General features: G+C 41.7%; 1 protein-coding gene across 1 annotated transcript in view; it reads right to left on the bottom strand.

Moving 5' to 3' along the window:
- The window catches only part of cog6 (component of oligomeric golgi complex 6), a 33653-nt gene extending 20514 nt beyond the window's left edge, over positions 1-13139 (bottom strand). Inside the window, exons 1-4 of the mRNA XM_031297491.2 lie at positions 12864-13139; positions 12139-12282; positions 9775-9846; positions 9491-9549 (exon numbers count right to left, since the gene is read on the bottom strand). Of these exons, the coding sequence (XP_031153351.1) occupies positions 9491-9549; positions 9775-9846; positions 12139-12282; positions 12864-13001 (413 nt within the window). The 5' untranslated portion in view covers positions 13002-13139. The remainder of the gene's footprint in view (positions 1-9490; positions 9550-9774; positions 9847-12138; positions 12283-12863) is intronic.
- Between the last annotated feature and the right edge of the window lie 407 nt (positions 13140-13546).

Below are 13546 nucleotides of genomic sequence, written 5' to 3'. Positions count from 1 at the left end.
ACTGTGTCTATGTAAGGAGTTGACTTGCATGACCCAGTGATGTTGTATTCATGATGTATGAGATACACTTAAATCTATCTAAACAGTTATATTTTAATATATGTTATCAATTACTTCACACTTGAAATGCCAAAAAACACAAAATCATTATCAAGTTTTAAAATTGGACCAAGGCAATGTCTGTTTTTATTGTCAGTCACCTTGCAACAGCTTTCTTACGGTTAAACCACTTGACCAGCAATTATATAATTCACTCAGCTCCTAGTCTGGATCGACAACAGTTCATTTACTGGCGCTGCCGGATGTCCCTCGCCATGCAAAATTCTGTTCGTTTTGGGAGCAACTAACAACCTTCGCGCTAGCAAGCTACACGATGAAAATGGCAAGTTTTGAAGCAAATTTGGATCGCACAACAAGAAAGGCCTGCTTGGTTCTTTCGGGGAATGATTGTAGAGATTTACAAAGAATATGTTTACGGCATTTACTCTCTAACTGGGACGTTTTGGGACCGATTGGCGGGGATTTGCTACGGACACAATACACACGGCGTTACACTAGTAAGAGCAAATGAGGTTTAACCATGCGTCATGACCTGGCTCAAAGGTATGACAAAATGTGGAGAACACACACGTTTAAATGTATTTAAATAAACAAAGGTAAACATGCTATCAGTTTATCGGTAATGTGTGTAGTGTATGGATGTGTGTAGGTGTAGCAATGTTAGAATGCAAAAGTAACTCAACCCAAAGTCCAAACAAACCAAGCAACCTTGAGGAGGGAGAGCAGTCACACGTGTATCAGCTAATTTAAATAGCTCACGTTACTGTATTAGTGTACTGTATAAGTTAACTTCATTTAATATTGTATGTGGCGTTTTCTTTTGCGGGGTGGAAATGTTTCACCAAAACAAGTTCCTTCTGAAGTCCATTTAGCAGATCCAATGTCTTTGCGTGCGGAGCTTAGCGCCGCCCAAGACTATTGTGATTGGTTTAAAGAAATGGGAACAACCCAGAGCGTTTTTTCACCTATCCCAGAATGTATGTGTGGAGGGGCCAGACCTTACTCCACAGCGCTGTGGAGATAGATATCTGGCAATGCGAGACTACTCTGCTCCAATGTCAGAAATATGAACTCGGGAGTTTCATTTCAAGGCAGCAATTGTTCCCAATCCCTTGTTCATTAGTGTTTCTATCCATTGGCGTGTTGCGAACGGAAGCACCAGCAGAGAAAACACGTCAAACAGATTCACCCCTGGAAGATAAGAAATGCCTCCAATTTCTCAAGCTCAGGCCAAAAGTGACAGACCTGTTCCTCCAAGATGTTAATCACAACAAAAGACATAGGTTGCGAAGCCTGCACAAGGTGAGGAGAGGGGTACCGCGGGAGCTGTAGCAGCCGAGCAAAGGAGAGCAAGGGAACGGTGGTGGAGCGGCAGCAGGATCGTTTTCTACAGCGCTGTCAGGACATGACACATTCTTCTCCAGACTGTAATTAACAAATACCAGAGAGAGGAAACATCCTTGAGTGAATCTGCAGTGTCCCACTGGCAAGTATGTAGAGACTCTAGAGGAGGCTAGTGGTTCAAAGGATGAACTCAATATGTATGCTTTTCTGCAAAGTAAAATTAGATCCAGGTTACATAATGTTACATGATGGGATGAAAACAAGTTACAATGTTTCTCTTTAGGTCCGTTTGTGTGCGTGTGCGTGCTCAGATTTCTCAAGCAGGCCAATTGATTTTGTCTGTTCAAGCACAGAAATCGTTTAAGCAATATAACGCAGCACAATCTCATAAACAGCTTTGTCAAAACTGAAACACTGAAATTACCAAAGCCTATTTAATAAGCTGATGGTGCAGCACCAAGTTTATAAAAACTTGACCAGTGAAAAACATTTAAATTTCATTTATTCTTTTAAATTACACATTTGATTTCTTTAGATTTACAAGACATTTCTGAATGATAATCACACAGAATGAATAAGAAGAAGATCAGCTGTTCTCTGTAACAAGCGTATGTCTAAACCCTCTCAGAAGTTGTAAACCGTGTGTGTTGATCATCCATTAAAATCTATTAGTGGCCATTTCAAAGGCTTGCGTGGAAATGTGGCATCCACAAAGCTGTTAGTTAGCCACACGCCAATGATCACAGTCCTATCAGACAATACAAAGGCACATTCACAGCCATACCCTCATTAACAGCCTGCTGAGCCTTAATAAGGCGCAAGTGTCATATTACCCAGGTTGTCATTTTCACTTTGATGTCCCTGATCGTTCTCTCGGGGGTTTCAGAGCTCCTGATTTAGTAATGACCTACACAGAAGTCATACTTAAACATTTGCTTTGTTTTCAGGACCAAAATGGTCTCACTAATGGCGTTTTTCCATTACGTGGTACCTGCTCGACTCGCCTCGACTCTACTCGCCTTGACTCGACACACTGTGCGTCCGTTTTCCATTGCAGATTTTAGTACCGCCTCAGCGTGGCTGGTCGTCTTATATGCCGGCTCGACGCACACACCAGCGCACAAGTATGAACATCACAACTGTAAAACAAGCGGCGCCGCAGTAAACTGCCGTGACTGGAATGGAAAACCTGGAATGGAAAACCAAAAAAGGCGAGTAAAGTCGAGGCGAGTCGAGCAGGTACCATGTAATGGAAAAGCGCCATAAAACACACACTCATCATATGCTGTAGGAATTACTGCGGCAAGCAAATGGCTGCTAGGGATGGGGGGTTATCGATACAGCATAGTATCGCGATAATTTCCGTTGCAATACTGTATCGATACACGGACGCCAAGGATCGGTCTTTTATTATATAAAGTGCACATGAGAATTTAACTTTTTGGGACTAGAATAATAAAATCAATTGTTTTTCCAGTTCACTAGATGGTGCAGTTGAGTTTCTAGTCAAATTTACCTTTTTAGATAAAACAGATGTTGACAAAGTTTTTCTTTGGGGACTTAGTTTGAATTAGGAAAAAATCTTATAAATTGCAATGTAGGGACGGCCTCTAGCTCACCCAGTAAGAGCGTTCGCCCCATGTTGGCTGAGTCCTGCAGCGGCGCAGGTTCGAATCCGACCTGCTGCCCTTTGCTGCGTGTCGTCCCCCCATCATCTCTACCCACTGTCACTGTACAATAAAAGGGAAAAGCCCCCAAAAAATACTATTTAAAAAATTGCAATGCATCGCAGATTATTGCAATATGTTTAAATATATCGCAATAATATCACATTGGGACATAAGTATCGTGATAATACCGTATCATGGGGGTGATTCCCACCCCTAGTGGCTGCTACAAGCCAAAAAGCAAAGCGGTTAACTCTTAGTTGTGGTTACTACATGTATCTACATTGCTCTATGGCATGCAACCAAGTAGGCCTACTGTAGCTGCCTGAGTGGTTCAGTAATAGCTGGAGAACTAAACCAACAGAGTGGCTCCTTCAGCTCGGGCTGCTGCTGAGGCCATACAGTTCACAGAAACATCCGTTTGGGAGACGTCTCAACTTGTTCAGCAGATAACATGTCACGCTAATGCAAAGATCACACAGTGCAGGGCAGCTGGGTAGCGTTACGTTTCATTATGGAACAACACACAACACCTATTTACTGCTCTTGCTGACAGCGTCTTTGAACAGGACCAGCCCAAAACAAAAGAGCAGCACGCCTTAAAGCTGGCAGACAAACAAAGGTTGTCCATTCTCACTGGCCCGCCTCTCCCACCTTTGCTCCTGCACACTGTAAGCAATGGTTCCTTTCCGTTTCATTAGAGCTGACAAATGACACAGCGCCACTGGCAGATAAGATAGCAAACAGTCCAGGACAGGCCAGCTCTGTCGGGTAAATACACATCAGGAGCATCTGCAGAGCTTTGCAGAGCACAAAATATCAGATTATACTGCTATAATAAGGGTTAGGGCTGCATGATACTGTATATCCTTTTTTTTTTATTGTCATCGCGATATCAACTGGCTATAAACGAATAAACACATCGCAAAAGGCTGCGACATATCGCGAAATTCACTCAGATAGATTTTTTTCAATGTTTAAATTGTTCAATTAAAGAATGTTGGAAATTTTGTTTGTTTTAAACTCGACAAGCAATTTGTTATATTTTAGCAGAATACTGAAAGCAGCAGAAATGCAGAACGGAGTACATATTGATATCTGTTTATTTATCGCAAGTAATATCGTTATCGCGATATTCAACAGCGTTATCGCATATTTTCCTCATATCGTGCAGCCCTAATAAGGGTCAATAGGAGAAACGTACAAAAACAACACGACAAAAAGACAGTGGCCTGGGACTGCAGAGGATTGTGTGACCAGGAATAGATGTGACCGAGAAAACTGGAGAGGTGTGGTGCAGTGGGCTGACTGGTGGGTGGCTGAAGGAGGACAGCTTGACTGCACACTTCCCCTGGCAGCTCTTCTGAGACACAATCACTAAAGACAAGGTCAAAGCCCAGCGTGCCGACACTATCCCATCTGGCTGTGGGGTCATTGTAGTTCTGCGAATGAAAATGTCACGCAGATGGACAGCAGTTCCCAACGGGACCACTATGCAAAGAAAAAGACAAGACGGGAGGGGAGTGGGGGCACTCGGAAGGGCATTCAAGTAGAACCTCTGACATTCAACAAGAAACCCTTCACAAAAACGACATGTTTATTTCATATTTTAATGCATTCATTGTGTCAGCACGGATTCACCGGTGGCTTTGTCCCCGCTGGTGTCTTTCACTGCTCTCAGATTCAGAGCCCCTCCCCTCCCGTGTCACCTTTACGTCAAGGAGGTCCTGCAGCTGTGCCATCGGAGCATGGAATTGCCTCGATACGTCACAGCTGTAAGCGGTGTCTTTTGCCAGAAATCTACACTATCATTGCCCGCGCCTCTATGTCAACTCACACGGTCGCTGAGCGGTAAGCTCACAGCCGCCACAAAATTCTAATAAACCCCAACCAACCCCCAACCCCAACCCCTCAGCTATCAGCCAACAGGAGAAGGAGTTTCATTATCAAATTCCCTGTCAACACTCTGCCCAGCCTAACTCATAGATTAATGATACCTAGATTAATTTTATTGGCAGGCTTTCAACCAAAAACAAAGATACCAGAGATGCACTGTCTGACTCCACTCATGACTCTATGCCATGGTGCGCAGTACTGGATCTGCATATCTGATGGCTCTTAATAAGTGTTGTCAGCAAATCTCAATGCAAATGCTCAAATACAGGAACAGTGTGACGGGCTGCTCTCCAGCTGTAATAGCCTGGCTTCAATGAGATAAGGAGCAACGCAGGGTAAACAAGAACTACTTTGATGTGTATCTCAGGGCCAGACATCACAGGACATGACAAATAAAACAAATAGAGCTTCATTAATGATGAGTGCTGCCCTCCTTATGCAAATAGACAACTGCAGGAGAAATATTCATCAAGCTCATGAATCATTCATCCCTCCTCATCAAAAATAAAGACGTGCTTGCCAGCCCCTCCTGCCCTGCACCATATCGCGCTAACTTTTGACACTTAAGAGAAGCAGCATTTCACAGACTAGAAATTTTCTCTTCAACGTATTAAGGCGCTGACACACCGGGCCGATAATCGGCCGTTGGACAGTCTGGCGAGGTCAGTGACTCGAGTCTGTTCGGTGTGTTCCGTGCCGTCGTCCGTCCGAGGGGCCGTCGTCCTTCATTTTGGCCGATTTGACATGTATAATCGGCGGGGCGGGCACTGCCGGCAGTCGGACTCAAATGACCCATCTGATTGGTAGAGTGCTAACCCGGAAACGGGGAGCGGAATGAGCGTGACTAGAGTCTCTCAAAATCTGACGAAAATCTTTTAAATTGACCTGAAATGAAATGAAGACAGATTCAGCAACTGCATGGCCTATTTCTCGCTTAAAATGTTTTCAGAAACACGTTTCGGTGAACTATTTTAGTACAACATGAGATCGTATTCTGAACGAGCCACCATGACAGTCTGTCTTTGAATTTCCGGAGAAACCAGACCCACGTGACGTGTTCGTCCAATCAACTGCTGGTTTTCATTTTTGGGCAACAATACAGATTAGTGCCGCCTGCTGTTATGGAGATGTATTACGTCTCGCTGCTTTGGTGTGTTCCGAGGCACTTTTTTGACCAATTTGGGGAGACTGATCAGTCCAACTGCCTTTTCTGCCGACGTTTGGCCGTCGGCTCTGTGTGTCTGGGCCTTCAGTGTTCAAACTTGGTGGGTCATGTCTTTATTTGTGCAAATATTTCAAATGATCATTATATAATTTTGAGTGTAATGGTATGGCTCTAATTAACCACACAGTGGCAACTCATTTACTACTTTACTCCTTTAAAACAAGGAAGTGCTAGCACATCAAGCAAGGTCCTACTTTCCAAACAGCATGTGTGCAATAAACGCTTATCACCATGTCGTACCTGTAGTGTGCCATGATTGATTTGTCTGGAAACTTAAATAGAAAAAGAGGACATTTTCTGTGTGAAGGGAAATGAGACCAAAGAGAGAGTGAACTGATTGTGTCTAGCTTTGGACTGATGACGATGCCTATCAGTGACACGTGTGATAGGTTTCCAAAATTACTTCTAGCCTCAGAACTGATAACGGGGGGAAAAATGGCAGTACAAGATTTCTTTGAAATTTCGGCAGATATTTTAAAATAAACTAGCCGTCTTATCTTTCACTGACATTTTGGTTGAAATGTTCAGGGCGGCAGCCTCATCCTATGGTTTCATTTTACATTTTCTTTACAATCAGATTGAGAAACGTGTGCTTGCTGTGATAGATTAAGAAAAAAGCTGAGTCCCTCGGATAATTCCCATATCAACAGTTGTTTGAAAGTGAAAAATGCTACAAAACGTGTTCAATGTAATCCATCCTAACAGCCCTACAATTAACAGTGCCAAGTTCAGTTTTTGTTAAAACTACTACTGAAGTTCTTGGGAGTGCTCACAGAGCAATTTGAGGCTGTACATTATGAACATGTAGAGCAAGTTGACAGATCCCTGATGACTTTGTTTTACAGTCGATTTTTACTTTTTGTTTTATCTTTTCGTATGCTTCTCTTAATCTAAAACAGAAAAATGCATTAACAAAATTGTATAAAATAAGTTTGTAAGGAAAAAGAAGAAGAATCCGCGCCAGGGTTGAGGGGGGGTCAGGGTGGGCGATTCTCATTTACATATTGACATAGATTTTGGTTGACGTACCAAGGTCTGTAGGAGTATCACGGGTACTCAACCAAAAAAGTCTGTCCGATTTGTATAACAAGACATTGTTAAAGAAAGCAGAATCCATTCTGTCTGACAGCACCCCCCCCCCTGGAGTTTCAGACCTTGCATTCTGGTTCCCGCTTCAAAACCCCACTAGTCAAAGCCAACAGATATAAAAACACTCCTTTGTACCCTCAGCCATCTCACTGCTAAACTCAATAGGATAAGGTAATAACAGCTTGACCACCCAACCCCGCTTGGTAAATATGGCTTTTTAATTATGTTTTTTACTATTTATTATTATATGTTGTTGATTGATTGATCTTTTGTGATTACTGTTGTCACTGCTGCAAAACCAATTGGCCCCTCTGGGAACAAATAAAGTTCTACTTGACTTATAGGCAAACAAAGTCAAAGGCAGCTGGATTTGCTGTTTTCTCCACTGATTCATTATGTCTATCTTAGTTCAAATATACACTCACCTTGAAGATTATTAGGAACACCTGTTCAATTTTTCGTTAATGCAATTATCTAATCAACCAATCACTTGGAAGCTGCTTCAATGCATTTAGGGGTGTTGTCCAGGTCTAGACAATCTCCTGAACTCCAAACTGAATGTCAGAATGGGAAAGAAAGGTGATCTAAACTACTTTGAGCGTGGCATGGTTGTTGGTGCCAGACGGGCTGGTTCGAGTATTTTCCAATCTGCTCAGTTACTGGGATTTTCATGCACAACCATTTCTAGGGTTTAAAAAGAATGGTCTGAAAAAGGAAAAACATCCAGTATGTGGTAGTCCTGTGGGCGAAAACGCCTTGTTGATGCTAGAGGTCAGAGGAGAATGGGCCGACTAATTCCAGCTGATAGAAGATCAACTTTGACTCAAATAACCAGGTGATGGTGTAATGGTGTGGGGGATGTTTTCTTGGCACACTTTAGGCCCCTTAGTACCAATTGGGCATCGTTTAAATGCCACAGCCTACCTGAGCATTGTTTCTGACCATGTCCATCCCTTTATGACCACCATGTACCCATCCTCTGATGGCTACTTCCAGCAGGATAATGCACCATGTCACAAAGCTCAAATCATTTCAAATTGGTTTCTTGAACATGACAATGAGTTCACCGTACTAAAATGGCCCCCACAGTCACCAGATCTCAACCCAATAGAACATCTTTGGGATGTGGTGGAACGGGAGCTTCGTGCCCTTGATGTGCATCCCACAAGTCTCCATCAACTTCAAGATGCTATCCTATCAATATGGGCCAACATTTCTAAAGAATGCTTCCAGCACCTTGTTGAATCAATACCACGAAGAATTAAGGCAGTTCTGAAGGTGAAAGGGGCTCAAACACGCTATTAGTAGGGTGTTCCTAATAATCTTCAAGGTGAGTGTACATACAGTGCTCAGCATAAGTGAATACACCCATGCTAAAGTTGACTAAAAAGAGGTATTAAAAAACCTTTAAGGACACCAATTTTCTTTGTGAATGAATAATGTATCGTAAATAAATAAATGTTCTTCCTTAAAATACATGGGGCATAAGTCAGTACACCCCTATGTTAAAGTGCCATAGAGGCAGGCAGATTTTAATTTTGAAAGGCCAGTTATTTCATGGATCCAGGATACTATGCATCCTGATAAAGTTCCCTTGGCCTTTGGAATTAAAATAGCCCCACATCATCACATCCCCTTCACCATACCTAGAGACTGGCATGGTTTTATTTCAGTTAGCCTAATAGCTGGTTTGATTTGCATTGAGAGATGATTTCATGGAAAGTACCCCATGCCAATCTCTAGGTATGGTGAAGGGGATGTGATGATGTGGGGCTATTTTAATTCCAAAGGCCAAGGGAACTTTATCAGGATGCATAGTATCCTGGATCCATGAAATAACTGCCCTTTAAAAATTAAAATCCGCCTGCCTCTATGGGAATTTAACATAGGGGTGTACTGACTTATGCCCCCTGTATTTTAAGGAAGAACATTTATTTATTTACGATACATTATTCATTCACAAAGAAAATTGGTGTCCTTAAAGATTGTATTTCTCCTAATTCTTTTTTAATTAAGGCATTAAGATCAATTTCCAAAAGAGGATTTTTTTATTCCTGTTTTTAGTCACCTTTAGCATGGGTGTATTCACTTATGCTGAGCACTGTATGTCAGGTTATAAGGTTAACCCTGGGCAGTAACACATGCACACATACATCCCCACATATGCAAACACACACACATCATGTTTACCCCTTTAGGTTCAACTCACTTTTCTCCCTGCAGCTTGTTGGTTTTCACTATGAGGTCTTGAGTTTGCTCCTTCGCAGCCTGTTGAAGAGAAGTTGCTGTGTTTTTAAAAGATGGCTTACAAACATTGTTCTCAAAAGAAATGTAATAAATCTGTCATATGACGTGTTAGATTGATGTTTCACATTTGATACACACCATACACAAATATATACATAATATATGTTGTTATGAAGAGTCTAGCTTCAGTATATCATCATATGTACAGGAGAATTTCAAACAACAGGCAGAGATGATATACCGTACCTTTAATCTATTGGTCATTTCTTCACAACATGTGCTCATGGCCTGGACATCCTCATGAACACTTTCAAGCTCCTATGGAGAACATGAAGTCACAGTTACAACAACAACGAGGCAGATGCAACTCCGTTCACACATGCAAAGTCAAACGAGTGCCGCAACTGTTAAAAAGTAGCCTGCTTTAATCACAGGTTTTCAGATGCTCCATTACAGTCGTTGGTCTTGTGATGATGCTGCCAATACATTCTCAAAAAAATCTTAAACATTAAACCTAAAACTCCATGTCACTCCCTGAACATTAAAATACACTTCCTAAATTGGATCTGTGGTTATACAACACTATCACAGCTGTGTCTCTGGGAACTTTTAATCTAATCACCAAACACCAGGCCAGTCTGTGATTGACTGATAGATAGATAGATAGATAGATAGATAGATCTTTATTGTCATTGTATGCAGTACAACAAAATTACATCCTCTCCAAATAGCAGCATAGAGTAAAAAAAGAAATATATATATATATATATATATACACATACACATACACACACTCACCCAAGCACATCTCGCACTTACACATTCATTCCATGTTCTCAATAAATAGCTATAAAACAGTAAACACAGCAGTTATTGCACAGAGTCGGATTGCACTAAGGGGGGTAAGGGATGTGTGTATCTTTTTATGTTTGTATGTGTGGATGATTTCTGTAATATGTTCACAGCTCTGGGGAAGTAGCTGTTCCAGAGTCTATTTGTGCGTGTGCTGGGGGTTCTCAGTCTGCCTGAGGGGAGGGTGGTGAACAGGGAGTGTCCGGGGTGTGAGGTGTCCTGCCTGATGTTTGTGTTGTTGGCTCCATATTGCAAAAAGAGAGATTTCCATATCTTTTTGATTATAAAGCAGGTCGGGGTGCTATATAAATACTGTGAAAGTATCAAAATGCTCAAATCCACAGAGAAATGCACAAAGTTCGTATTCAGAAACTGTGCCTTTAAACGAGCCGTCAGGACTCACAACCATACTATAGCTAGAAAGTGCCGCTACAATGCCGTTACAGTCATTCCCTGGCTGCAGTGACAATGCAAGGACTCCAAGATCGCAGATGCGGAAGACCTGAAAACGCTGATCAATCAGAGCAGACTGGGCTTTTTTCTGGAGGGGGACTTAAAGAGACAGGAGCTACAATGGAGCGTTTCAGACAGAGGGGGAACACAGGTATATTCAGACAGGCAGTATGAGGAAAAAAGAATGTTTTTGGACATTAAGCATGTAACCACGTTCTAGTAGAAACCCAAAATACAAGTATGAACCTGAAATGAGCAGAATATGGGACCTTTAACAATTTGGATGTGAAACTACATAACAGCCTGAATGAGAGAACAGTTGTTAACCCACCTCATCTTTAAAAAGGAATCACTGCACAGTAGGCCTGGGCAATATATCGATATTATATCGATATCATGATATGAGACTAGATATCGTCTTAGATTTTGGATATTGTAATATCGTAATATGGCATAAGTGTTGTCTTTTCCTGGTTTTAAAGGCTGCTTTACAGTAGTGATGTCATTTTCTGAACTTACCAGACTCTTGTAGCTGTTCTATTATCTGCCTTTACCCACTTAGTCATTATAGCCACATTACTGATGATTATTTATCTAAAATCTAAGTGTAAAGATATTTTGTGAAAGCACCAATAGTCAACACTATAATATCAGTCCCTCCAGAAAAACGCGATTATGCGATCGCATAATTCATTGCATAATCAGCCAAAGTCCGCATATTTATGCGGGGGGGGCGCATTTTTTCAAATACGCCGCACTTTCGCCGCATAAATTGCCGATTTCCGCGCAAAATATGCGGGGCTTGAATGATTTCATAATCCCCGCATTTTCGTTGCAAAAAAGTCACATATATCTTAGCAGAAAGTTGAAAAATGTGTTTACTTCACACAAGAACAGCAATTTTCCCCTGTTGCCATGGGAACATTATGAAGTGACGTGAACATCATCGAAAAGCTGCAAAACCCCGCAATGAAGCCATGATGAAACCACAGTTTTTGCAAGTTCCCGCAATTTCGTCGCACAAAATTGCATAAATATCCCACATATTCCATCGCATTTTTTAAGAAAATGTGCCACATAATCAAGGATTTTTGCCCGCAACAATCACAAAAAAACTCTGCATTTTTCTGGAAGGACTGTAATATCGTTGCGGTATCGATATCGAGGTATTTGGTAAAAAATATCGTGATATTTGATTTTCTCCATATCGCCCAGCACTACTGCACAGGCGCTTTAGCTGGTTAAAAGGAGTATTTTAAGGTGTAAGGGTAATAAACTGTATTTTATTGCAAATCTCTATGTTACCTCTTTTACGTCCTTAAATATTCGTGCAAACTCCTCGTTGATCGAAAGGCTTCGTCTCTCAATGTCACCGCGAAGATTTCTCCTCGTGCGTAAACTGTTTTCAGTGAAGAACACAGAGAGCGCCTTCAGAGCCTCCAGCATCTCCTGAAAGCACATATACCGATATCATGTTAGTTGGGTGTTGTGACCAGGGTTCAGAATTAGCACCATTTACCAGCCAAATGCTGGTAAAGTATGCAAGTGGCTGGTAGATTTGCTTCACTCACCAGCCAAAAAAAGCAATGGTAATCTATAGAGTGGCTTGTCAAATGTGAACATTCACTAGCCATTCGGCTGGTGGACCAAAAAGTTCATTTTGAACCCTGGTTGTGACAAATATTGCATCACTGAGAATACGTTAGCCTTGTGCACAAACCTGCGCGGAACAAGCTGCATCAATCACCGGCAGAATACGTTTCCCTTCGTTAACGTGGACTAATGCTTAACCTTCAGTACCTTGGATTGGGAATCTGTTTGTGATGGGGCTACAAGCTAGGCCACGACACACACGTTTATACAGTCTATACTAGGCGTTGTGGGTGAGGAACTGTATCATTTCTCCCTGTGTGGTTGACAACAACATCACCTAAGAGCAGAATTATGTTCAGTTGTGACGCGACTAGCTTGCATTTTCAGCTAACGTTAATGTTGGCTGGCTAGCCAGAAGCTAAACTCTTCCATCTTACCTTGTCATTGTCAAGCCTCGTCTCCAGTATTTTGTTAAGCTTCCTTGACAGCGGGTTATTGGGTTGTTGAGAAGCCGCATTTGTGTTCTGTGTTACAGTGGAGCTATCAGTTGAAATTTCTACTTTAGTATCAGCCATTGTACACAAACACCTCCACGTCAACTTTCGGGGAAATGTTTTGGTCCGTCTGAAATTAACGTCCGGTGGGCGTGTAGATCCATGGAGGAGAACGATAGGTTCCGCTACGCGGGTATATTTTTATTTTTGTTAAAATACGTTGTTTACAAAAGAGTTGATGTCATCAAGGACTGATGACGACAATGACGGCAATGTTATCATGCAAATATAATATTTATTCCTATTTAGGCTTCCTCGATCCTTGAAGAAGCTGTGTTATTGTATTATTCTGGAGTTTTAATGTCATATGCTTTAACGTTACAAGGTAGAGCGGTGGGGTTAGGGTTAGCCAGTTCATTAGCCAGTTCATTGGGTCGGTATCTGAGTCCGATTAACTTTTAGAGATAAGAGAAACAAGACCATAATTTAAAGAGGGGATGTTTTAAAGTGAGCGAGCAAAGAGCAATGCTGCGTTAAAATGCGGTTGGAAATATGTAAATAAATGATTATAATAATTGTTATATCAATAAATAAGTCAGATCAAATTAATGATGTAAAAGAAAATC

The sequence above is a fragment of the Sander lucioperca genome, chromosome 5 (genome assembly GCF_008315115.2).
Source record: "Sander lucioperca isolate FBNREF2018 chromosome 5, SLUC_FBN_1.2, whole genome shotgun sequence".
Taxonomy (NCBI): Eukaryota; Metazoa; Chordata; class Actinopteri; order Perciformes; family Percidae; genus Sander; species Sander lucioperca.
This window is presented reverse-complemented; position numbering and strand designations above follow the sequence as displayed.